Source organism: Chanos chanos, chromosome 8 (assembly GCF_902362185.1).
Source record: "Chanos chanos chromosome 8, fChaCha1.1, whole genome shotgun sequence".
Lineage (NCBI taxonomy): Eukaryota > Metazoa > Chordata > Actinopteri > Gonorynchiformes > Chanidae > Chanos > Chanos chanos.
In genome coordinates this window covers 222,108-245,590 of record NC_044502.1, presented here as the reverse complement: position 1 = coordinate 245,590, position 23,483 = coordinate 222,108, and the positions used below count along the sequence as shown (strand labels likewise).

General features: G+C 45.5%; 1 protein-coding gene across 1 annotated transcript; it reads left to right on the top strand.

Moving 5' to 3' along the window:
• Window positions 1-271: 271 nt before the first annotated feature.
• Window positions 272-21,664, top strand: ccnc (cyclin C). The gene is made up of 12 exons (XM_030781816.1): window positions 272-361; window positions 1,303-1,409; window positions 1,794-1,878; window positions 2,196-2,265; window positions 3,964-4,015; window positions 4,165-4,220; window positions 7,936-7,971; window positions 8,099-8,190; window positions 8,292-8,359; window positions 12,420-12,499; window positions 12,871-12,989; window positions 21,365-21,664. Exons 1-12 carry the CDS (start codon window positions 330-332, stop codon window positions 21,417-21,419), a joined length of 852 nt encoding a protein of 283 aa, XP_030637676.1. The 5' UTR covers window positions 272-329; the 3' UTR covers window positions 21,420-21,664.
• The last annotated feature ends 1,819 nt before the right edge of the window (window positions 21,665-23,483 follow it).

The following is a 23,483-nucleotide window of genomic DNA, read 5'->3' as shown; positions in this document are numbered from 1 at the left end:
CATTATGCGTTAAAATCTAATTTCATTCACTTTGTCGTTTTTACAGAACTGCGTATAAGTGGTTGATCTGGGCCCACATGTATGTTCACGGAATCTTTATAATGGGCGCAGGTGTGAACACTTCTCTTTTTCTGCACTGCCCCGGAACCAATTTCATTTAGCCGCGATAAGGTACCGGGCATGGTTACAGGTTGCACAAAGGATTAACAGTAGTTGAGATGTTCCCCTGTCCCAGCTGTAGCCGGTGACCACTTTGTTTTTTGTTATTCTATTCGCAGAGGAGGAGTAACAGACTTTACTGTTTTAATTTCTACTTCGACTCACATGCGATGGCTGGGAACTTCTGGCAGAGTTCGCATTAGTAAGTATTTCGTCCAAAATTGGTGTATCGCGACTGTTCTGAAAGAATGAATTGTTTTATTTTGGGCCCTGTGATAGATAGCTATCGAGCTACATAGCTGTCGCACAGTGTTATCCAGCTAAAAACCAAATTCAAAAGTATTCAGTCTGAAGCAACCAGTGATATAATTAAATACACACTTGCTCATTATAATAGTCTCCTATGATATGTTTGGCGTCTAAATGTTGTCGACTATGCAAAGTTAGCTTTGTGATAAACTCGTAAGGTGTAATTCTTTCGTCGCCTCTGTGGCTAGCCAACAAACCGCCGGTTTACCACCTGTCTGTGTTGTTAGTGCTCTTTATGAACTTTACAGAATGTGATAGTAATGTAGCTGTAACGAGTCCAATGCATTTACCTACTGTACATATAATGATTAGCACAGCTGAAGCGCTGAGGTGTGTATAACGTATTTTCACCTACGGGTTTGTTTTAATCACCGTGTTTTTTTTAAACAATGATTTTTACAAGAACAAGTGATGTTTTCTAGAGTAGAATTTGTAAAATGATTTGTATCTGTTACTGTTTAACAGAGCGTAGCTGTTTCATGTATCATTTACATAAATCGAAATATTGATTTGGGTATGAAGGTTGCTGTCAGGTTAGCTGGTATTACACATTTTAAAGTCAGCGCGGCCTTCTAGAGAAAAGCACATTTCCCAATTTTTCAATGATTTTTATTTATTTATTTACATTTTTCTCCTGCAATTTTTTGTCTGGCGTCTTAGAACTTAAATACTATATTTTATTATTTTATTTTTGTTCTGTTGTCATGAGTGTGTCGTGACTGGTAACACGACCGCTGTTCGGCCCGAGTTTCCGGTGGTTAATGAAATTGTGACATGGCTCGTTCAGTCAAATCTGCCCTTGTCTGTTGTCATGTTGCTGCTGTTGTTCCACAGCCTTCAGTGGGTTCTGGACAAACAAGACCTGATAAAGGAGCGACAGAAGGACCTGAAGTTCCTGACAGAGGAGGAATACTGGAAGCTACAAATCTTTTTTGCCAATGGTACAGATATATACATTCCTAATGCAGAAAATCCCTGCATGTTCCTGGGATGACACCATGGTGGATTGAAAGAGTTCATTAGTTACAACAGTAGTCATATTACTAGAAATGATAAATTACAGTAGTATTATAGCACACCTCAGTGTACATCAAAGAAAAGTATATCATGTTCAAAAAAATTTCTATAGTTTGAAATGTGTATATCTATTTTATAACTATTTTTTGCCCCTGTCAGAAAACTGAGAGGAGATACTCCCTTCTGTTTAGCATGATTCAGCTCTCTTCCCAAAATGTTAGCCACATTGGCAAGTTGGTTTAAAACTATAATCTCGGAATTTGCCTTGGCCCAGTTTTAGTAACCATTGTTTCTTCTGTTTGTCACAGTCATCCAGGCCCTCGGTGAACATTTGAAACTCAGGCAGCAGGTCATAGCCACAGCGACAGTTTACTTTAAGAGATTTTATGCCAGGTGAGTGACCCTGTGTGGGAAGCCTTTATGTTGAATCTTTATGGTTCTTCCTCTGTGTTCATGCTTTGGGACAGTTGTGCATGAAAACCGATTGACCAGAGAAGGAACAACATGCTTGACGTCGCTTGGTTGTTGGGCTGCAGTTATTCAGGCCAGTCTTTTGATTGGCAGGTTGTGTGTCTCCTTTTCCCAGATATGTAAATGCATAATGATCTCACTGTGAGAACAGGACCTTTCTCATGCAGACAGTACCATCTGTGAGCATGTCTGTTGATGAATAGTGTTGAGAGATGAAGCTCAGTCAGTTCTCTTTGCAGGTACTCTCTGAAGAGCATAGACCCAGTGCTGATGGCCCCCACCTGTGTGTTCCTGGCCTCAAAAGTGGAGGTAAACAGACTTGTCCAGCACGGCAGCCCTGGTCTCCTGTGAAGTGTGTTGTCTGGTTTTATGAGACCTTTGTGTTCGTGATTTTGCACCAGCAGTTCTTAAACTTTTTGTCCAGTGACCCCCCCCCCCCCCTTCCCCATCCCACTGATTCGACAGTATACTGTCATGGCTAACCTCCCTTAAGTGTCAGTATACTGTCATGGCTAACCTCCCTTAAGTGTCAGTATACTGTCATGGCTAACCTCCCTTAAGTGTCAGTATACTGTCATGGCTAACCTCCCTTAAGTGTCAGTATACTGTCATGGCTAACCTCCCTTAAGTGTCAGTATACTGTCATGGCTAACCTCCCTTAAGTGTCAGTATACTGTCATGGCTAACCTCCCTTAAGTGTCAGTATACTGTCATGGCTAACCTCCCTTAAGTGTCAGTATACTGTCATGGCTAACCTCCCTTAAGTGTCGGTATACTGTCATGGCTAACCTCCCTTAAGTGTCAGTATACTGTCATGGCTAACCTCCCTTAAGTGTCAGTATACTGTCATGGCTAACCTCCCTTAAGTGTCAGTATACTGTCATGGCTAACCTCCCTTAAGTGTCAGTATACTGTCATGGCTAACCTCCCTTAAGTGTCAGTATACTGTCATGGCTAACCTCCCTTAAGTGTCAGTATACTGTCATGGCTAACCTCCCTTAAGTGTCAGTATACTGTCATGGCTTAAGTGTTAACCACAGCATAAAACGGAAAGCAGAAGCTAAGATGTAACAGGTATAAGGGTTTGGGGATGTTGTCATTGGAGATGGGGATTTGCTGAATTGCACTTGTTGTCTTCTCAGCGTGCATTGCGCTTGTCATCGCAGGAAGGATTAGAGTTCCACCAAGTGTGTGTGTGTGCTTGTGCAGTCAGGTGTGCCACTCGTATGAGGCTGCCAGGGCTTTGGTGGGGAGCTTGCCCATGTATTACGGCCTTTTGTTGAAAGGACACTGAACTGTACGGGTGTAAGAACTTGCGGCCTGGTTTCAAGACGCCTCTTCATTTTCACTGGTTTTAAACTCTCATTTGCCAGATCACCGCAAAGTACACACTGTGGGTGGTCCATTTTATTTTTGACTTGGCAGGTGGGACCGTATCTTATATATTCTTTCTGATGGTGCCGGCGCTTAGTGGAAGGCTCTCTCTTATTGTCAGTGCTTTTACGTAGGCCTGTTCCACCTGAGGATGCTGGTGTAGGAACAGTAGACCCACATGTAGATGGCTCTTCTGAACTTTTCACTGGCTTTTTCTGGAGCCACCGGTCCGTCATTTCGTTTTATCTGGCCAGCAGCTCAAGCGTTCAGCTTGTTTTTGTTTTCTTTAATAGAGAGGGAAAAATGGGAGTTTCCCCAGACCGAGCATCCAGTCCCTTCCTTGCAACAGTATGGAAACACTCTCAAGGCTACTGAATAATTTAAAAACCCATCATTTACATTTTAAAAGCTTTCATTTTTTGACACACTTGTATATTATATTCAGACAGAAAATCATCTCGCAACCCCTCCCATTTTTTTTGACGACTCCCCCAAGGGTTTGTGCCCCCCCACAGAACCGCTGATTTAGACCCTCTTTCCTCTGTCCTCACCCTGGCCCTGTTTAAAGCTCTGTCTGACAGGAATTCTGTGTGAAAAGACTCTGTTTGTGACACTGTGATCTTGTCTCCTTAGGAATTTGGTGTGGTTTCAAACACTCGTCTGATCTCTGCGGCGACATCTGTGTGTAAGTGAAGTGAATCACTGGTCACTGGTGTCTGAGTCTCTGTCAGGTTCACTGTTAGAGACTGACAAGGTTCTGATTCAGATCCAGTATATACAGTATGACTGACCTTTTTTCTTTTCTTTTCTTTCCTTTATTTGCTGGTGTCACAGTGAAAACGAGATTCTCCTATGCATTCCCAAAGGAGTTTCCCTACAGAATGAACCACGTAAGTGCTGAAGCCTGTAACCAGCCCTGACTCCTCAGATTAACAATGGTCTATATATACATTTATTTTGGAGCACTAACCATTTTAACAGACAATTGGTTAAAATGTTTGGGAGTAAAAAGACATTTTTAGAAGATAAGGCATGTTTGTAAAGATAAGAGCATAGGAGAGATTTTAAAACCAGAGATTAAGACTGTGTGTCTGGAGGTGATGCCCTGTTTTAAACCTCCCTGACTCCTGCTCCTTTAGGCATCGAAAGACTGACCGAGCTGCTCATGTCCAAACAGGTGCCACATTCAACACAGGCCTCTTCATAGCAGTGTGTGAAAGTGCCGATGGTGCAGTAAATGAGTTTGCCAGTGAGGGAGACGTCTGTGTTGATGCTGCCGCACATCTGTCGTGTCTGTGTGAAGAGCTTCCTGCTGCTCTGCAGCCTCATTGACATTGCTCTGTGTTTGTGGAGATGACGGGCTTCTGAGGGGAAGCGTTTGTCACAGAGCCGCTGTGCTTCACCGATGGACAGACCAGATGATTAGCAACACTGCGCATCAGTTAGCAAGTCACTGGCATCATTTTTCATGACACTGTCTTTGCTTAGACACTCAGATGATGGGTCAGGTGGCCTGTGCCCATGTATGGGGCAGGTTCAGCTTAAGCTTGACTCATCTCCTGCTCATCATCGGATTACGTTACGTTACTGACGCTGGTGTTTTACCACACGGTTTTCCTGACTGCCAGCACTGGCCAGTACAGAGAGCCACTGTTTGATTTGGAATTGTCTTTATATTCGGCTATAGAAAACATGCCTGCTTTTTTCTTGAGTGGTTATCAATGCTTATGTATCTTGTTTGGCAGCTCTGGGGACTTTTTGGCCTGAAGAGATTGTGTGCAATTTAAGGATCTGTTTTGTGAACCACAGTGAAATTAATCCTGCATAAGGGTATATGGCAGAACTTTTGTTCAGACTGCAGTGAATTAGAGAGTCAGTGCGGGGGAATGGGATTGGAGAGTCAGTGCGGGGGAACGGGATTGGAGAGTCAGTGCGGGGGAACGGGATTGGAGAGTCAGTGCGGGGGAACGGGATTGGAGAGTCAGAGCGGGGGAACGGGATTGTGGAGTCAGTGCGGGGGAATGGGATTGTGGAGTCAGAGCGGGGGAATGGCATTGGAGAGTCAGTGCGGGGGAATGGGATTGTGGAGTCAGTGCGGGGGAATGGGATTGGGGAGTCAGAACGGGGGAATGGCATTGGAGAGTCAGTGCGGGGGAATGGGATTGGAGAGTCAGTGCGGGGGAACGGGATTGGAGAGTCAGTGCGGGGGAACGGGATTGGAGAGTCAGAGCGGGGGAACGGGATTGTGGAGTCAGTGCGGGGGAATGGGATTGTGGAGTCAGAGCGGGGGAATGGCATTGGAGAGTCAGTGCGGGGGAATGGGATTGTGGAGTCAGTGCGGGGGAATGGGATTGGGGAGTCAGAACGGGGGAATGGCATTGGAGAGTCAGTGCGGGGGAATGGGATTGGAGAGTCAGTGCGGGGGAACGGGATTGTGGAGTCAGTGCGGGGGAATGGGATTGGAGAGTCAGTGCGGGGGAATGGGTTTGTTGAGTCAGAGCGGGGGAATGGGATTGGAGAGTCAGAGCGGGGGAATGGGATTGGAGAGTCAGTGCGGGGGAATGGGATTGGAGAGTCAGTGCGGGGGAATGGGATTGGAGAGTCAGTGCGGGGGAATGGGATTGGAGAGTCAGTGCGGGGGAATGGGATTGGAGAGTCAGTGCGGGGGAACGGGATTGGAGAGTCAGTGCGGGGGAACGGGATTTTGGAGAGTGAGTGCGGGGGAACGGGATTGGAGAGTCAGTGCGGGGGAACGGGATTGGAGAGTCAGTGCGGGGGAACGGGATTGTGGAGTCAGTGCGGGGGAATGGGATTGTTGAGTCAGAGCGGGGGAATGGGATTGGAGAGTCAGAGCGGGGGAACGGGATTGGAGAGTCAGAGCGGGGGAACGGGATTGTGGAGTCAGAGCGGGGGAACGGGATTGTGGAGTCAGAGCGGGGGAACGGGATTGTGGAGTCAGTGCGGGGGAATGGGGTTGTGGAGTCAGTGCGGGGGAATGGGATTGTGGAGTCAGTTCGGGGGAATGGGATTGTGGAGTCAGTTCGGGGGAACGGGATTGTGGAGTCAGTGCGGGGGAATGGGATTGTGGAGTCAGTGCGGGGGAACGGGATTGGAGAGTCAGTGCGGGGGAACGGGATTGTGGAGTCAGAGCGGGGGAACGGGATTGTGGAGTCAGTGCGGGGGAATGGGATTGTGGAGTCAGTGCGGGGGAATGGGACTTGGAGAGAGACAGCCCGAGCTCACATGGTGTGAACACTGTCGTTGTGAGAGAGTGCTGTAAGCTTAGGCCACCATGACCCTGAGATCTGAGACAGATGGAACAAATACACATGTAACAGGGCAGACAGTGTGTTTCATGACAGTAGGAAGCAGGAGAAATCTCATACCTAGGACACATGGGAAATATGTGTGTGTGATTCCTGCTCAGGTTTTAATGCTGCATTCTCAGGTGATTAAACAATGTCAGAATTAGGTTCAGTTTTGTGTTCACAGCAGTTGTGACATGAGGCGCTTTCACACCGGAGGAACTTTTCCAGAGTTCTTAGAACTATTGGAGAAAGTACCCCCTTTTTGGCGTGTTCGCACTGCAGGAACTTAGAACGATCATAGTTCTTAGAACGCCGTTTTGAGGGGCTTTTTTAGCTCCTACTTCAGGGTAGGTACTTTCGCAGAGCAATAGGAACCTTGTGACGTAGGTGTACAGCCATTGGTCCAGACGCAGGTATACGATGATTGCAACCGCCGTTTTTAAAGATCCATGCAAAATATAAAGTCTTGGAATGTATTACATTTAGTTTTTGATACTCATGTCTAAGAATATCTTAATGTCTGGAATAGTAGGAGGGGAGACATGGTTTTTATGTTTTATTTTACTGGTATTTTATATCCCCCAACAATGACCATTTCTGCAACGTCCAATGTATATTTGTACATTGAAGAGGTAGCGTACACTCCGCTTCGGTAGGTGCTTGTGTGGCTGTGATTTGAGGGCTGCGGCGGGGAAAAGGAAAAAAAAAAAACCACGATGCTGCGAGCAAGCGTCAGGCACAAGCGCTATGCTAGCACCCGAAAAGTACTGCCCGTCGAGTCACTCACTGCTACTGCGGTGGTAAATGCAGGGGGACATTTTTATTTTTTTTTTATTGAACTGGGCAGTTATGTTATCTAATGTGCACTCAATATTTCTGTCATTCAATTTCAACAAAACTCATTGATTGTGTATACTGTAGTCTAGTTTGTCGATTTCTTTCGCTGCAGTAATGGTATTTTTCTTTCTTTTGGAGGTATTTAAAAGGTCTTAAGTCATTAAATTTGTACTTAAAAATGTGCAGCTATCCTGGTTAGTCGTAAACAACAGCTCTTAGCTGCTATACCGCCGGCCGGCTTACGTCACTTCAGCGTTCCTACTGGTGGTGCGAATGCAAACAGAAAAAAGCCCTAGAACGTATGTGGTTCAAGGGGAAGCACCCCAGGGGTTAATTCCTATCAAATGAGACCCTAGAACTGTTTGGTCCGAAAGCGCCTATGTTGAGTCTTCCTGTCCACAGCTGAAATGGCAGTTTTCACTCCGTCTCTGATATGTGTCTCTCTTTTCTTCTCCCCCAGATACTGGAGTGTGAATTTTACCTCCTGGAGCTTATGGTGGGTGTCACCTGCTCTATGACCATACTGATATAGTCCTCAACTTTCATTGACGGGTTGAATAGCGCTCTAATCAACAGGTTGAATAGTTTTTTGATCGGGCTGCTTTGCTGAACTGATGTTTCAGGATTGCTGCCTCATCGTGTATCACCCATACAGACCACTGTTACAGTATGTGCAGGACATGGGACAGGAGGACATGCTTCTGCCGCTGGCATGGTGCGTGTGTGTGTGTGTGTGTGTGCAGCTTTATCCCATTTCTGATGGTTGTGTGTCATAAAGCAGTGCCGTACTTGCAAACTGTGATTGTGTTTCTTCAGGCGCATCGTAAATGACACCTACAGGACAGACCTGTGTCTGCTCTACCCTCCGTTCATGATCGCCCTCGGTAATACCTCTCTCTCTCTTTACCCCTCTCTCCCTCTCTCTCTCTTTACCCCTCTCTCCCTCTCTCTTTACCCCTCTCTCCCTCTCTCTCTCTCTCTTTACCCATCTCTCACTCTCTCTCTCTCTCTTTACCCCTCTCTCCCTCTCTCTCTCTCTCTTTACCCCTCTCTCCCTCTCTCTTTACCCCTCTCTCCCTCTCTCTTTACCCCTCTCTCCCTCTTTCTTTACCCCTCTCTCTCTCTTTCTCTCTCTTTACCCCTCTCTCCCTCTCTCTTTACCCCTCTCTCCCTCTTTCTCTCTCTTCACCCCTCTCTCCCTCTCTCTTTACCCCTCTCTCCCTCTTTCTCTCTCTTCACCCCTCTCTCCCTCTCTCTTTACCCCTCTCTCTCTCTTTCTCTCTCTCTTTACCCCTCTCTCCCTCTCTCTTTACCCCTCTCTCCCTCTCTCTCTCTCTTTACCCCTCTCTCCCTCTCTCTTTACCCCTCTCTCCCTCTTTCTTTACCCCTCTCTCCCTCTTTCTTTACCCCTCTCTCCCTCTCTCTTTACCCCTCTCTCCCTCTCTCTCTCTCTCTCTTTACCCCTCTCTCCCTCTCTCTTTACCCCTCTCTCCCTCTCTCTCTCTCTCTTTACCCCTCTCTCCCTCTCTCTCTCTCTCTTTACCCATCTCTCACTCTCTCTCTCTCTCTTTACCCCTCTCTCCCTCTCTCTCTCTCTCTTTACCCCTCTCTCCCTCTCTCTTTACCCCTCTCTCTCTCTCTCTTTACCCCTCTCTCCCTCTCTCTCTCTCTCTTTACCCCTCTCTCCCTCTCTCTTTACCCCTCTCTCCCTCTCTCTTTACCCCTCTCTCCCTCTTTCTCTCTCTTCACCCCTCTCTCCCTCTTTCTTTACCCCTCTCTCCCTCTCTCTTTACCCCTCTCTCTCTCTTTCTCTCTCTCTTTACCCCTCTCTCCCTCTCTCTTTACCCCTCTCTCCCTCTCTCTCTCTCTTTACCCCTCTCTCCCTCTCTCTTTACCCCTCTCTCCCTCTTTCTTTACCCCTCTCTCCCTCTCTCTTTACCCCTCTCTCCCTCTTTCTCTCTCTCTTTACCCCTCTCTCCCTCTTTCTTTACCCCTCTCTCTCTTTTTCTCTCTCTCTCTTTTTCTCTCTCTCTTTACCCCTCTCTCTCTTTTCTCTCTCTCTTTACCCCTCTCTCTCTCTCTTTACCCCTCTCTCCCTCTCTCTCTACCCCTCTCTCCCTCTCTCTCTCTTTCTTTACCCCTCTCTCCCTCTCTCTCTCTCTTTACCCCCTCTCTCTTTTTCTCTCTCTCTCTTTACCCCTCTCTCCCTCTCTCTTTACCCCACTCTCTCTCTTTCTCTCTCTCTTTACCCCTCTCTCTCTTTTTCTCTCTCTTTTTCTCTCTCTCTTTACCCCTCTCTCTCTTTTTCTCTCTCTCTCTTTACCCCTCTCTCCCTCTTTCTCTCTCTCTTTACCCTTCTCTCCCTCTCTCTTTACCCCTCTCTCCCTCTTTCTCTTTCTTTACCCCTCTCTCTCTTTACCCCTCTCTCCCTCTTTCTCTCTTTACCCCTCTCTCCCTCTTTCTCTCTCTCTTCACCCCTCTCTCCCTCTTTCTCTCTCTCTTTCCCCCTCTCTCCCTCTTTCTCTCTTTCTTTACCCCTCTCTCCCTCTTTCTCTCTTTCTTTACCCCTCTCTCCCTCTTTCTCTCTCTCTTTACCCCTCTCTCCCTCTTTCTCTCTCTCTTTACCCCTCTCTCCCTCTTTCTCTCTCTCTTTACCCTTCTCTCCCTCTCTCTTTACCCCTCTCTCCCTCTTTCTCTTTCTTTACCCCTCTCTCTTTACCCCTCTCTCCCTCTTTCTCTCTCTCTTTACCCCTCTCTCCCTCTTTCTCTCTTTCTTTACCCCTCTCTCCCTCTTTCTCTCTCTCTTTACCCCTCTCTCCCTCTTTCTCTCTCTCTTTACCCCTCTCTCCCTCTTTCTCTCTCTCTTCACCCCTCTCTCCCTCTTTCTCTCTCTCTTTCCCCCTCTCTCCCTCTTTCTCTCTTTCTTCACCCCTCTCTCCCTCTTTCTCTCTCTCTTTACCCCTCTCTCCCTCTTTCTCTCTCTCTTTACCCCTCTCTCCCTCTCTCTTTACCCCTCTCTCCCTCTCTCTTTACCCCTCTCTCCCTCTCTTTCTCTCTCTCTTTACCCCTCTCTCCCTCTCTCTCTCTCTCTCTTTACCCCTCTCTCCCTCTCTCTCTCTCTCTCTTTACCCCTCTCTCCCTCTTTCTCTCTCTCTTTACCCCTCTCTCCCTCTTTCTCTCTCTCTCTCTTTACCCCTCTCTCCCTCTTTCTTTACCCCTCTCTCTCTCTTTCTCTCTCTCTTTACCCCTCTCTCCCTCTCTCTTTACCCCTCTCTCCCTCTTTCTCTCTCTCTTCACCCCTCTCTCCCTCTTTCTTTACCCCTCTCTCCCTCTCTCTTTACCCCTCTCTCCCTCTCTCTCTCTCTTTACCCTCTCTCCCTCTCTCTTTACCCCTCTCTCCCTCTCTCTTTACCCCTCTCTCCCTCTCTCTTTACCCCTCTCTCCCTCTTTCTTTACCCCTCTCTCCCTCTCTCTTTACCCCTCTCTCCCTCTTTCTCTCTCTCTTTACCCCTCTCTCTCTTTTTCTCTCTCTCTTTACCCCTCTCTCCCTCTCTCTCTCTTTCTTTACCCCTCTCTCCCTCTCTCTCTCTCTTTACCCCTCTCTCTCTTTTTCTCTCTCTCTCTTTTTTTCTCTCTCTTTACCCCTCTCTCTCTTTTTCTCTCTCTCTTTACCCCTCTCTCCCTCTCTCTCTACCCCTCTCTCCCTCTCTCTCTCTTTCTTTACCCCTCTCTCCCTCTCTCTCTCTCTTTACCCCTCTCTCTCTTTTTCTCTCTCTCTCTTTACCCCTCTCTCCCTCTCTCTTTACCCCACTCTCTCTCTTTCTCTCTCTCTTTACCCCTCTCTCTCTTTTTCTCTCTCTCTCTTTTTCTCTCTCTCTTTACCCCTCTCTCTCTTTTTCTCTCTCTCTCTTTACCCCTCTCTCCCTCTTTCTCTCTCTCTTTACCCTTCTCTCCCTCTCTCTTTACCCCTCTCTCCCTCTTTCTCTTTCTTTACCCCTCTCTCTTTACCCCTCTCTCCCTCTTTCTCTCTTTACCCCTCTCTCCCTCTTTCTCTCTCTCTTTACCCCTCTCTCCCTCTTTCTCTCTCTCTTTACCCCTCTCTCCCTCTCTCTTTACCCCTCTCTCCCTCTCTCTTTACCCCTCTCTCCCTCTCTTTCTCTCTCTCTTTACCCCTCTCTCCCTCTCTCTCTCTCTCTTTACCCCTCTCTCCCTCTTTCTCTCTCTCTTTACCCCTCTCTCCCTCTTTCTCTCTCTCTTTACCCCTCTCTCCCTCTCTCTTTACCCCTCTCTCCCTCTCTCTTTACCCCTCTCTCCCTCTTTCTCTCTCTCTTTACCCCTCTCTCCCTCTCTCTCTCTCTCTCTCTCTCTCTCTCTCTTTACCCCTCTCTCCCTCTCTCTTTACCCTTCTCTCCCTCTCTCCCTCTCTCTTTACCCCTCTCTCCCTCTCTCTCTCTTTACCCCTCTCTCCCTCTCTCTCTCTTTACCCCTCTCTCCCTCTCTCTTTACCCCTCTCTCCCTCTCTCTCCCTCTCTCTCTCTCTCTTTACCCCTCTCTCCCTCTTTCTTTACCCCTCTCTCCCTCTTTCTTTTTCTCCTAATCTTTCTCTGATCCATTTAAAACAAACCATTTAGAAGTATGTCCTACGGTACGATCCAGTCCCAGAATATTGTACTGTTGTATGATTCAGTTCTAGAACATTGTGTTACTCTATAATGCAGATCTAGAACATTATGCCTACTCTGTAATGCTGATCTAGAACATTGTGTTACTCTATAAGCAGAGGGTTCCTGAGATGGGCTCTAAGGACTAGTCCTGAGTTCTAGCTGGCGGTCCTGTCTGTTGTTTTGGGGCGGAGCTGTGTTTGTGTAGGGAATACTGATGAATATGCAGTTGTAATAGTCTGATGAATGCTAATGCTAATAGCTGTGAATGCTTTGTGCTTAGCCTGTCTACATGTAGCCTGTGTGGTCCAGCAGAAGGACGCCAGGCAGTGGTTTGCCGAGCTGTCTGTGGACATGGACAAGGTCAGCGTGTGTTTAGTGAACACAACACCTAACATTACACATCCCTTTCCTTCTCCTCTTCACCTGCTGCTTATGTTTTACCGCCTGGTTTTTGCTTTAGTAAGACCCACACAAGTGTGTATGTGACTTTTTTAGTGCCTGTCCTGTCTCAGGCACCCACCAGGCCCAAAAGCAGACTGACGGCTCTAATACACACATTACCCTCTCATTCACTCTGCTGTGAAAAGAGTTTTTGAAATGCTTATGCGTCCTTTGAAATGAATGAATTTCATAACAGCTTGTCCCATATGCTAGGTTAACCCAACATGTCAAAACATGGTTGGCTTTAAACTCATGGAAGTGGTCAGATAAATATGTTGCCCTCCTCATAGATCCTGGAGATCATTCGCGTAATTCTGAAACTGTATGACCAGTGGAAGAACTTTGATGACAGGAAAGAGATGGCTGCTGTGCTCAACAAGGTGCCCAAACCCAAGCCTCCACCCAACAGGTAAACCAATCATTCACTGTTTATACACGACTCAACCCCACCCACCAATCACCCACTGTTTATACACGACTCAACCCCACCCACCAATCACCAACTGTTTATACACGACTCAACCCCACCCACCAGTCACCCACTGTCTATACATGACTCAACCCCACCCACCAATCACCCACTGTTTATACACGACTCAACCCCACCCACCAATCACCCACTGTCTATACATGACTCAACCCCACCCACCAATCACCCACTGTTTATACATGACTCAACCCCACCCACCAATCACCCACTGTTTATACATGACTCAACCCCACCCACCAATCACCCACTGTCTATACATGACTCAACCCCACCCACCAATCACCCACTGTTTATACACTACTCAACCCCACCCACCAGTCACCCACTGTTTATACATGACTCAACCCCACTGTTGGATTTTCTTGTGATTTTATAAGTAAACGAACCGGAGAAAAAGTGCGCTTGGAGAAAAGCTTTATTTGGTGGTGGTGGAATCCGGCAGCGTGTCTGCCTGCAAAGCTTAACTCAGAGAACTGTTACCGTGATCGGCCTTTTATACCATGAAGCAAACAGACAATAGGTTTACAACGTTGCTTGATGCAAATCAGAATCTAGGTGTCAATGCTAAATTCCCCTTTTGTCTGTGATGGCTGCCATTTGCCCATTACCGGTTGTATTTTGCCTTAATCAATTGCTATTGGCTCCAACAGTAATGCGGCGCCAAAGGTGTGAAGCTTTCTTTGTATCTATGGTAATAAGACCATCAGGTTAAACAGTTCTCCTATCATGAACCATGTCTGTTCAGATGTCACTATAATCTTACAATCCCCCCTTTGATCATAACAAAACATGATCACAAAAAGAAATAATTGTAAGAAAATACATGAACAGAAAAAGAAACCAAGATATGTTGACAGTAATCATGTACACAGCCTAATACTGAATACAGGCATCTCTGCTTACAGTATAAAATAGAATATCTTTTTATGATGATGTACTGATATTGAAAGGATGTACAGCATTATTAAAAATGACATTGTTGGCATGGTGGATGATTGCATTCAACAGTTATGGTGCTGGATTGTATTGGTGGATGAGATCTTCTGAAGCAGGCTGTGCAATATTGTGCGTTTGACCAATGCAGATGTGTCCCGTGTCCTGTGATTCTTCCGCATATGTCAGTCAGGTGTCAGGTACAGTCCAGTGTAGACGTCTGATGTCAGCCAGTCCATCCTTCTCTAGAGGGTTGTTTAGGATCCTCCTTTTCACTAGAATACCTGCAATGACACACAGGAGAGGAAACGGAAACGCACCTGGCCAAAATGCATCGACATCAAAATGAATTGTCATTTGTATAAATGCCTAAAATATCCCTATTTAGTTTTGGCTGGAAGCTACAGTATTTATCAGTGGTAATATGATTCTCTTCATCCTCAGGCGACAAGCTAGAGCCTAGATAACCCTAGTCCCGCCATTTCTGGACTCTGATAAATACTACCGCCATTCTGTCCCTAATCTCTAGGTGGATTTGCTAATTTACAATGGCTCACATGGTACCACTTGTCTTTTCCCTGCACCTTAACTGCTGCATTAGTGACTAAAAGAACCTGATATGGACCTTCCCACTTGGCCTCTAATGCTACCCTCTGAGGTTTGTGAATCATTACCCACTGACCAGGCACTAGACTATGCCCCCCCTCTGGAGGCGGTTGCCATGCACTGAAAACCTGTTTCTCAGCGCCTTGTACTGCGAGACTGAGTTGTTCACAGTACTGCATCAGGCTGTCAGAAGTTAGATGTACGTCAGCTTTGTGCAGATCCATTGTTCCGGGTAGGGGCATGGGCCGGCCTGTGATGATTTCAAAAGGGCTTAGTCCAGTTTCCTTGTTGTGCGTTGCTCGGATGCTGCAGAGCACAATGGGTAGAGCCTCGGGCCAACAAATTCCTTCCTGATGGAATTTGGACAGACGTTCTTTGATGACACGATTCATCCTCTCTGTTTGGCCTGAAGCTTGTGGTCTGTAAGGACAATGTAGTGACCATTTTATGTTTACCATACGACACACTTCTTTACAGACTGTGGATGTGAAATGTGTTCCTTGGTCTGAGTCTATGCATTCTGGCAAGCCCCACCGGGGAATGATGTCCTTCACCAATGTTTTGGCAGTGTGGGCTACCGTTCCATGTTTGGTTGGGAATGCTTCCACCCATCTGGAGAATTTATCTACTATGACAACCACATCCTGAAACCTCCCACACTTAGGCAGAGTTATGTAGTCCACCTGAAGATGCCGGAATGGACCAGGTGAGGCTGGTGTTCTCCCAGCAGGGATCTTAATTCTGGTTCCAGGATTGTTCTTTTGACACGTGATGCAGCTTCTTATCACATGTCGCGCTTGTGTTCGGAAGTTGGTGTTCCACCATACTCGACTGAATCTGTGGATCATTTTATCCTCACCTACATGACCCAGCAAGTGAATTTGCGTTGCCAAATAGGGGAGAAGGCATTCAGGGGCCACGGTTCGTGTACCGTATCGCCAAATGTTATCATGTTGCAGTTTTGCTCCATTTTCCATCCATGTCCAAATTTCATCTTTGGATGCTTCACTTTGCATTTGTTTGATGTCAGAGATTGATTGTCTATCTTTTTCCAGTGGTCTCAGTGCCGCTGTGTGTGCTCCCCCCTCCTTTGCGGCTTGTTTAGCAGCAGCGTCTGCTAGGGCATTCCCTTTGGCTTCATTTGTTGCATCTCTTGTGTGTGCTTTTACCTTAAGGACAGTAACTTCTTTTGGTAGCCGAAGACTTTCTAGTAATTCCTTTACCAGTTCTCCATTCTTTACCGGTGTACCAGCTGCTGTCATGAACCCTCTTTGTCTCCACAGTTGTCCAAAATCATGAACAACTCCAAACCCATATCTTGAGTCTGTATAGATATTTGCAGTTTTGTCTTTAGCTAGTTTGCATGCTTCAATCAGGCCCTTGAGTTCTGCTTGTTGGGCTGATGTACCTGGGGACATTGATCCTTTTGCCAAAACTTCTGTGTCTGATGTCACAGCCCATCCGGCACTCCTTATTCCTCTTTCTACAGTTGATGACCCATCTGTGAAGAGGACCAAGTCAGGGTTGTGCAGTGGAGTTTCTTTGATGTGCTGATCAATGTCCAGAGCGGTGACAATCTCTTCACACTTGTGGTGATCTCCATCAGCCTCTGCAGGCATTATGTTTTCTTGGCTTAAGGAGAATGTCATTTTGCTGGCAAATGTTGTGGGTATAACAGTCAGTTCGGCTCCAGTATCCAGTAAGAAATCAATATCTTGATTGTTTATTTTTGCACACACATAGAGTCCGTCGGCCTTTTGATGGACTGCCGCTAGCAGGTGCTGCAGAGAGGGGAGCTCTAGTTTTCCTGCGGCTCAACAGCATTCAGAAGAGTTCGTTTTTGTTCCTCAGTTAGCTGTTGGAACTTTCTGTCTAAATCATTATCATTTTCGTTTTGGTCTCTGAGCCTTATTTTGCATTCTTTACTCCAATGTCCTTGCTTGTGGCAGTAATAACAATGTCCACCTCTTGTTTTGTTCAGGTCATGTCTCCTGCCCTTCAAATCTTTGTGTTCAGGTCCAGTTTTTTTGTACCTTAGAGTGTTAGATTGCAAGGCTCTGAGTTTTGCATCCTGTGTCCTCTCAATTCGTGCTGACCAGTCTACAACTTGATTGAAAGCTGTCCCAACACCATCCCAGTCATCATAACGGACTTTAAGGGCTTTGGATATCTCTGGTTTTAATCCATTCATGAATGCCGTTTTCAAGGGCATGCCAGTGTCCTTGCTCAGATCATCACTGTCGTTTAAGCCAGCATGTTCCAGCCAAATCTGTGTGAAGCGTTCTTCATACTCTGCAACACTTTCCCCCACTTTCTGCGTGCATGCAGTTATTTTTGCCCAGTTGATTTCTGCCGGTTTCAGTTCATATAAAAAGGTTCGTACAGCTTCCCATCCTGTATCAATATTATCCTGTGACTCACCCACCATTGTCTCTACACTTTCAGAGAGCTTCTTTTGATCGCTGTCTCTTAAGTTCAAATTCAGGATCATAGCAGCGTCTAGTGGGTGTAGAGTGTAAATTTTTCGTAAGCGTTCAAGAACTTGCCATGACTTGCGTGGTTGTTTATATGCATCTGGTAAATCCTTGGACCACTTATCAATTTGTTCCGGTGTGGCTGGTTGATAAGTCTTACATGGGATGTATCTTTTGACCTTCTTTGTCACAGTGCGACTCCGTCTCTGGCCGTCCTCCTCAAACTCCTCTTCGCTTTGCACTTCCACTTCAGTTCTCCGGTGTTTGATTACAACAGGAGCAAGTCTAACCTTTGATGAATTGTTAGACCTTGTTGTGGAGATAGATTTGGCCTGTGAACTGCTGTCCTTTGTCACAGATGCAGGAGCAGGTGCGACAACGGACAATCCCTCGCTGTCTGAGCCATCTGAGCTGCTGTCATAATCATGTGGCAGTTCTCTCAGCAAATGGCGATGTTGTTCCTCAGTGACATTCAGCTCTTTGAATGGATAGAGCGCTTCTGGCTTCCCTTGCTTGGTGTCTCCTTCGTGTGTCTTGGGAGAGGCTGTTGCTTTATCACAGTCTTTTGGTTGTAGTTGGATTGAGATTAAGTTTAGCCATTTTTGACTTTCAGCTAAAAGTTTCTCTTTTTCTTTCTTCTCCTCTTGTAATAGAGAAGATAATGATTTGACCTTTGCTTTTTCTGCAACGATTTCACGTTTCAGTCTTTGGGTTTCACAGTTATGCAGATGTTGTCTAATTTGCTTGCACAAAATAACAGACCATCCGTCTCGTCTGCTGCTTGCAGACATCCGCTGTGTCTTTCCCCAGGCCTTTTTCATGTCAGGTAAGGTCCAGAGTCTGTCCTCGGAAAGTTTAATGTTGTATTTCCGTTGGATGTCGTCATCGCATTTCCTTAATCCAAGCCGTTTTTCCATATATGAATTTAGGCTGTCCATCATCTGAGCGATTGTTACGTCTGGAGGAGCTTTTCCATGACGTTCTGTCGTAGGTTTCAATGGCCCAGCCCCATGAACACGGATCTGCGCAGCCGACGACAACTCAGCAGCCATAACAATAGATTTCCGCGGGTATAAGAGCAGACAGAGTGGGTGTTAGCGGTGGTGTTGAGGATGTCTGTTCAAGTGTGAATACACACAGCTATCTTGGTGCAAATGACTATAAGCGCCAAAGAACACAGAGTTACCGACAGGAAACTGAAATTTATAATCCTTTTTTTTTTTTTTTTTTTAAACAAGAACAGACTACAAACAGTGAGTTTTTATCTTCACACGCACAGACTCGTCAAAAAGATATAGTCTATTTTTCAAAATTCAGTATAGACTTACAACCAGGAATATTTGGAGATCAAAGTGAAAACGGATACTCTTTCAAAATACCAAATAATCCTATGATGTGGACTCTTTTCGTTAATTCTCGCCCGTTAGAAAGTCGACTCTTTCCGGATCTTAGTAGGAAGGTTTATCATTTAACAATTTGCCTTTAAAATAGATTATTAATCTTTCCGAAACGCCGTCGGAAGGCTGTATACAGTTTAAAACGAAAACTAAACAAAAACAGACTACTTTCATTCCAAACTCAAATTGGAAGGCTAGATTGCTTAATTTTAGCAACTTAAACAAATACAAATTCTTTCAGTGTATAACCTTGAGAAAAGTAAAATATTCAAGTTCGCTTTTAGGCTACTGTTACAAAATAACTCCGTTCTCGGAGTTTTTCACCGTCAGACTTCCACGTCGCAACACAACCACAATAACTTACAATACCACTATAATGCACTCTTAACTCTCTCTCAAAGAGAACAATTATACAGTATTGAATTCTGTGTCGCTCACACCAACACCCTTTCCTAACCATAGAAAGGTGTCCAGCAACTAGTTGCAGCGTTTCTAATTTTACTTAGAACATTTCCTGACTTATAGTCGGAACCCGAAGCTCGCTTAACAACTTACAATACCAGTATAATGCGCTACTTCTTAACTCTCTCACAATCAAGAAAAGCACCAATTTTTAACTCTCTCACAGCGAAAAATAATTATACAGTATTGAATTCTATTTCAGAGCTTACGACACCCTTTCCTAACCATAGGAAGGCGTCCAGCAACCTAGTCACTTAGTCTCTCCATCGACCTCCGATTAGAAGTCTGATAACCGGCTCGATTGGAGATGACTAACACTATAGTACACACTCCGTCAGTCTAATCGAAACATATAACTGTGACAGTAGCCAGGTCACAACTAAGTATTTACGGGGAGACGACGTGAGCTGTCTATACAGGCTTTCCCTAGCCTGGACCTCGGTACCTCGGCCTAACTTAATAGAGCCCTTACAAACAGTGTTTTACCGAAATTTCACTGTTAGTTACTTGCGCGTATATATTTACTGGTCTATTTACTTATAAAATAGCTAAAATAGGTTCTTCAGGAGGGGTAGTACATTTCTTACCAAGTTAAGATCTTCGAGATGATAACTGGCCCACCGACTCTTGTCTTGACGATCTCCGACTTGAAATTTCAACCGGAAAATGTCCGCGATTCTTCTTGCTGAATTATTCTTCGTTGTATCTGTGTCGATGAGTTTTTCTCGTACCAAACCCTCCTGGCTGGCTCGCCAATTGTTGGATTTTCTTGTGATTTTATAAGTAAACGAACCGGAGAAAAAGTGCGCTTGGAGAAAAGCTTTATTTGGTGGTGGTGGAATCCGGCAGCGTGTCTGCCTGCAAAGCTTAACTCAGAGAACTGTTACCGTGATCGGCCTTTTATACCATGAAGCAAACAGACAATAGGTTTACAACGTTGCTTGATGCAAATCAGAATCTAGGTGTCAATGCTAAATTCCCCTTTTGTCTGTGATGGCTGCCATTTGCCCATTACCGGTTGTATTTTGCCTTAATCAATTGCTATTGGCTCCAACAGTAATGCGGCGCCAAAGGTGTGAAGCTTTCTTTGTATCTATGGTAATAAGACCATCAGGTTAAACAGTTCTCCTATCATGAACCATGTCTGTTCAGATGTCACTATAATCTTACACCACCCACCAATCACCCACTGTTTATACACTACTCAACCCCACCCACCAGTCACCCACTGTTTATACATGACTCAACCCCACCCACCAATCACCCACTGTCTATACATGACTCAACCCCACCCACCAATCACCCACTGTTTATACACGACTCAACCCCACCCACCAGTCACCCACTGTTTATACATGACTCAACGCCACCCACCAATCACCCACTGTTTATATACGACTCAACCCCACCTACCAGTCACCCACTGTTTATACACGACTCAACCCCACCTACCAGTCACCCACTGTTTATACATGACTCAACCCCACCCACCAGTCACCCACTGTTTATACACGACTCAACCCCACCTACCAGTCACTGAGTGTTTATACTTGACTCAACCCCACTCAGAAGTTCCTGACTGTTTATGCTTGACTTGGCGAGTCAGAGCTGGTTGATGGGCTTGTGGTAGTGAGAGGTGAGTGGGGAGAAACAGGTTTCTTCACTGCTCGGTACCCAGAGCTCAGACCATAGAAAACAGGGATTGTCCAGTCCAAACCGTTTCTTAAAGCTCCATAGACTTGCCTAAAACATTTATGGCCACTATACTGTCGTTGTGAGAGAGTGCTGTAAGCTTAGGCCACCATGATCCTGAGATCTGAGACAGATGGAACAAATACACATGTAACAGGGCAGACAGTGTGTTTCATGACAGTAGGAAGCAGGAGAAATCTCATACCTAGGACACATGGGAAATATGTGTGTGTGATTCCTGCTCAGGTTTTAATGCTGCATTCTCAGGTGATTAAACAATGTCAGAATTAGGTTCAGTTTTGTGTTCACAGCAGATGTAACATGTGCAGACTTCCTATCCACCAGTCACTGATCAGTAAAACATGCCATCACCAATCCCTCGGCTCTGCCGTACGTGACTCGGCTGGGTTCTGCTGGCATTTCGTGTAATGATCTGTATTTCGTGTAATGATCTGTATTTCGTGTATTGATCTGTATTTCGTGTAATGATCTGTATTTCGTGTATTGATCTGTATTTCGTGTAATGATCTGTATTTCGTGTAATGATCTGTATTTCGTGTAATGATCTGTATTTCGTGTATTGATCTGTATTTCGTGTAATGATCTGTATTTCGTGTATTGATCTGTATTTCGTGTATTGATCTGTATTTCGTGTAATGATCTGTATTTCGTGTATTGATCTGTATTTCATATATTGATCTGTATGGTGTATTTGTTTTTTCTGCTCTAGTGAGAGTGATCAAACCTCCAATGGAAACCAGAACAGCTCCTACAGTCAGTCCTAGACCTGCTTCTGGAGCAGGAATTTGGGATCACAGAGCATGGAAACTGTATCACTGGACAGCAGAAGACAAACAGAAACGCGACACGACCTTCCAGCTGAGAGGCAGTCCTCAGAATAGACGTCCCCATGTCCACATGCCCCGACGAGAGCAGATGGGGCGTCGGCCAGTGGCCAATGGAAAAATGCTCTTGATTTCTATCAGATGTCTCCACAGGGCTGATATGATATGGGTGTGTGTTATGGACAGAGCCGTGACTCCGGGGGGGGGGGGGGGGGGGGCACTCTTGTCTTTTGTGATGATCCTGACTTCCTTGAAATATCCCACAGAGCGTTTGCTTTAAATAGGTGCTCAGTGAGAACAAAGAAAACTTGATCATTTGTGTGTGTGTGTGTGTGTGTGTGTGTGTGTGTGTGTGAGAGAGAGAGCTTTTTCATGCCCAGAAGGCAGAGAGTTGATTCCTCAGGGAGGTAGAGCAGTCCTTTCAGGTGGCTGTCTGTTTGCTGATTGGTCACATTCGTGTTTGGCAGTGATCTTATTGGACCCTGGTACTGTGTAATCACATCCTGATTGGAGTGTGTACTGTGTGCCACCAGATTTCTTTTAGATGGACAATGAGCCTCCATTTGTTCAAAGCTAAATTGGTGTGAAGAATGTCTTAATTAGTCAAAGACTCACCCGCTTCCTGTCCCTTCTCTATTTCCGTATCGAAATGTTATTTTTTAATTGTTTTTGTTACATTTTCTTAACTATAGATCATAATCTGTGTTATACATTTACTTCCTTATATCCAAGTGTGTGCATATAATCATCTTTTTCTCCTCTGCTGTTTTTTGATAGAAGATGTGTTGTATAACCTGCATGAGTTTTTTCATCATGTAAGATCCAGTTGAAATGTTCTGAGGCCCAGTCTGTGCACCTGTTGCTGACTGACAGATTGAGAGAATATGTAATACACAGTAGTGAGTCCACAGGGTCCTCCTCTCTCTCATGACATGGCTTTTATTTGGGCTTTTTCTCTTTTGTTGTGGTTTGCGGCAGTGCTGTCTTGGAGTGGAAGAGAAATGTTAAAATAATCATCTTTTTTTTTTTTTTTTTTTTACTTGCTCCAGCTTCTCCAGGACAATTTTTTTCAGGCTTTCTCTCCTTTTGTTTTAAACAATTATCAGCAACACATTTAAAAAGTGCTACTTGAAATGACTTTTGAAGATTGTGGTAATAAATGAACGTGATGGTAAGCTAGTCCTTTGTCTCTCTGTCCGTCAGTGTCATTTGGCACGTTTTCAGTGAAATGAAACCTTCTCCTGAGCACCTGACAAAGCATTTGTCTTCCAAACTTCACACACCAGCTCTAGAGTGGAGAGATGGTAACACAGTAACTATGGCAGAGTGGAGAGATGGTAACACAGTAACTATGGTAGAGTGGAGAGATGGTAACACAGTAACTATGGTAGAGTGGAGAGATGGTAACAGTAACTATGGTAGAGTGGGGAGATGGTAACACAGTAACTATGGTAGAGTGGGGAGATGGTAACACAGTAACTATGGTAGAGTGGGGAGATGGTAACACAGTAACTATGGTAGAGTGGGGAGATGGTAACACAGTAACTATGGTAGAGTGGAGAGATGGTAACACAGTAACTATGGTAGAGTGGGGAGATGGTAACACAGTAACTATGGTAGAGTGGGGAGATGGTAACACAGTAACTATGGTAGAGTGGAGAGATGGTAACACAGTAACTATGGTAGAGTGGAGAGATGGTAACACAGTAACTATGGTAGAGTGGGGAGATGGTAACACAGTAACTATGGTAGAGTGGGGAGATGGTAACACAGTAACTATGGTAGAGTGGGGAGATGGTAACACAGTAACTATGGTAGAGTGGAGAGATGGTAACACAGTAACTATGTTAGAGTGGGGAGATGGTAACACAGTAACTATGGTAGAGTGGGGAGATGGTAACACAGTAACTATGGTAGAGTGGAGAGATGGTAACACAGTAACTATGGTAGAGTGGGGAGATGGTAACACAGTAACTATGGTAGAGTGGGGAGATGGTAACACAG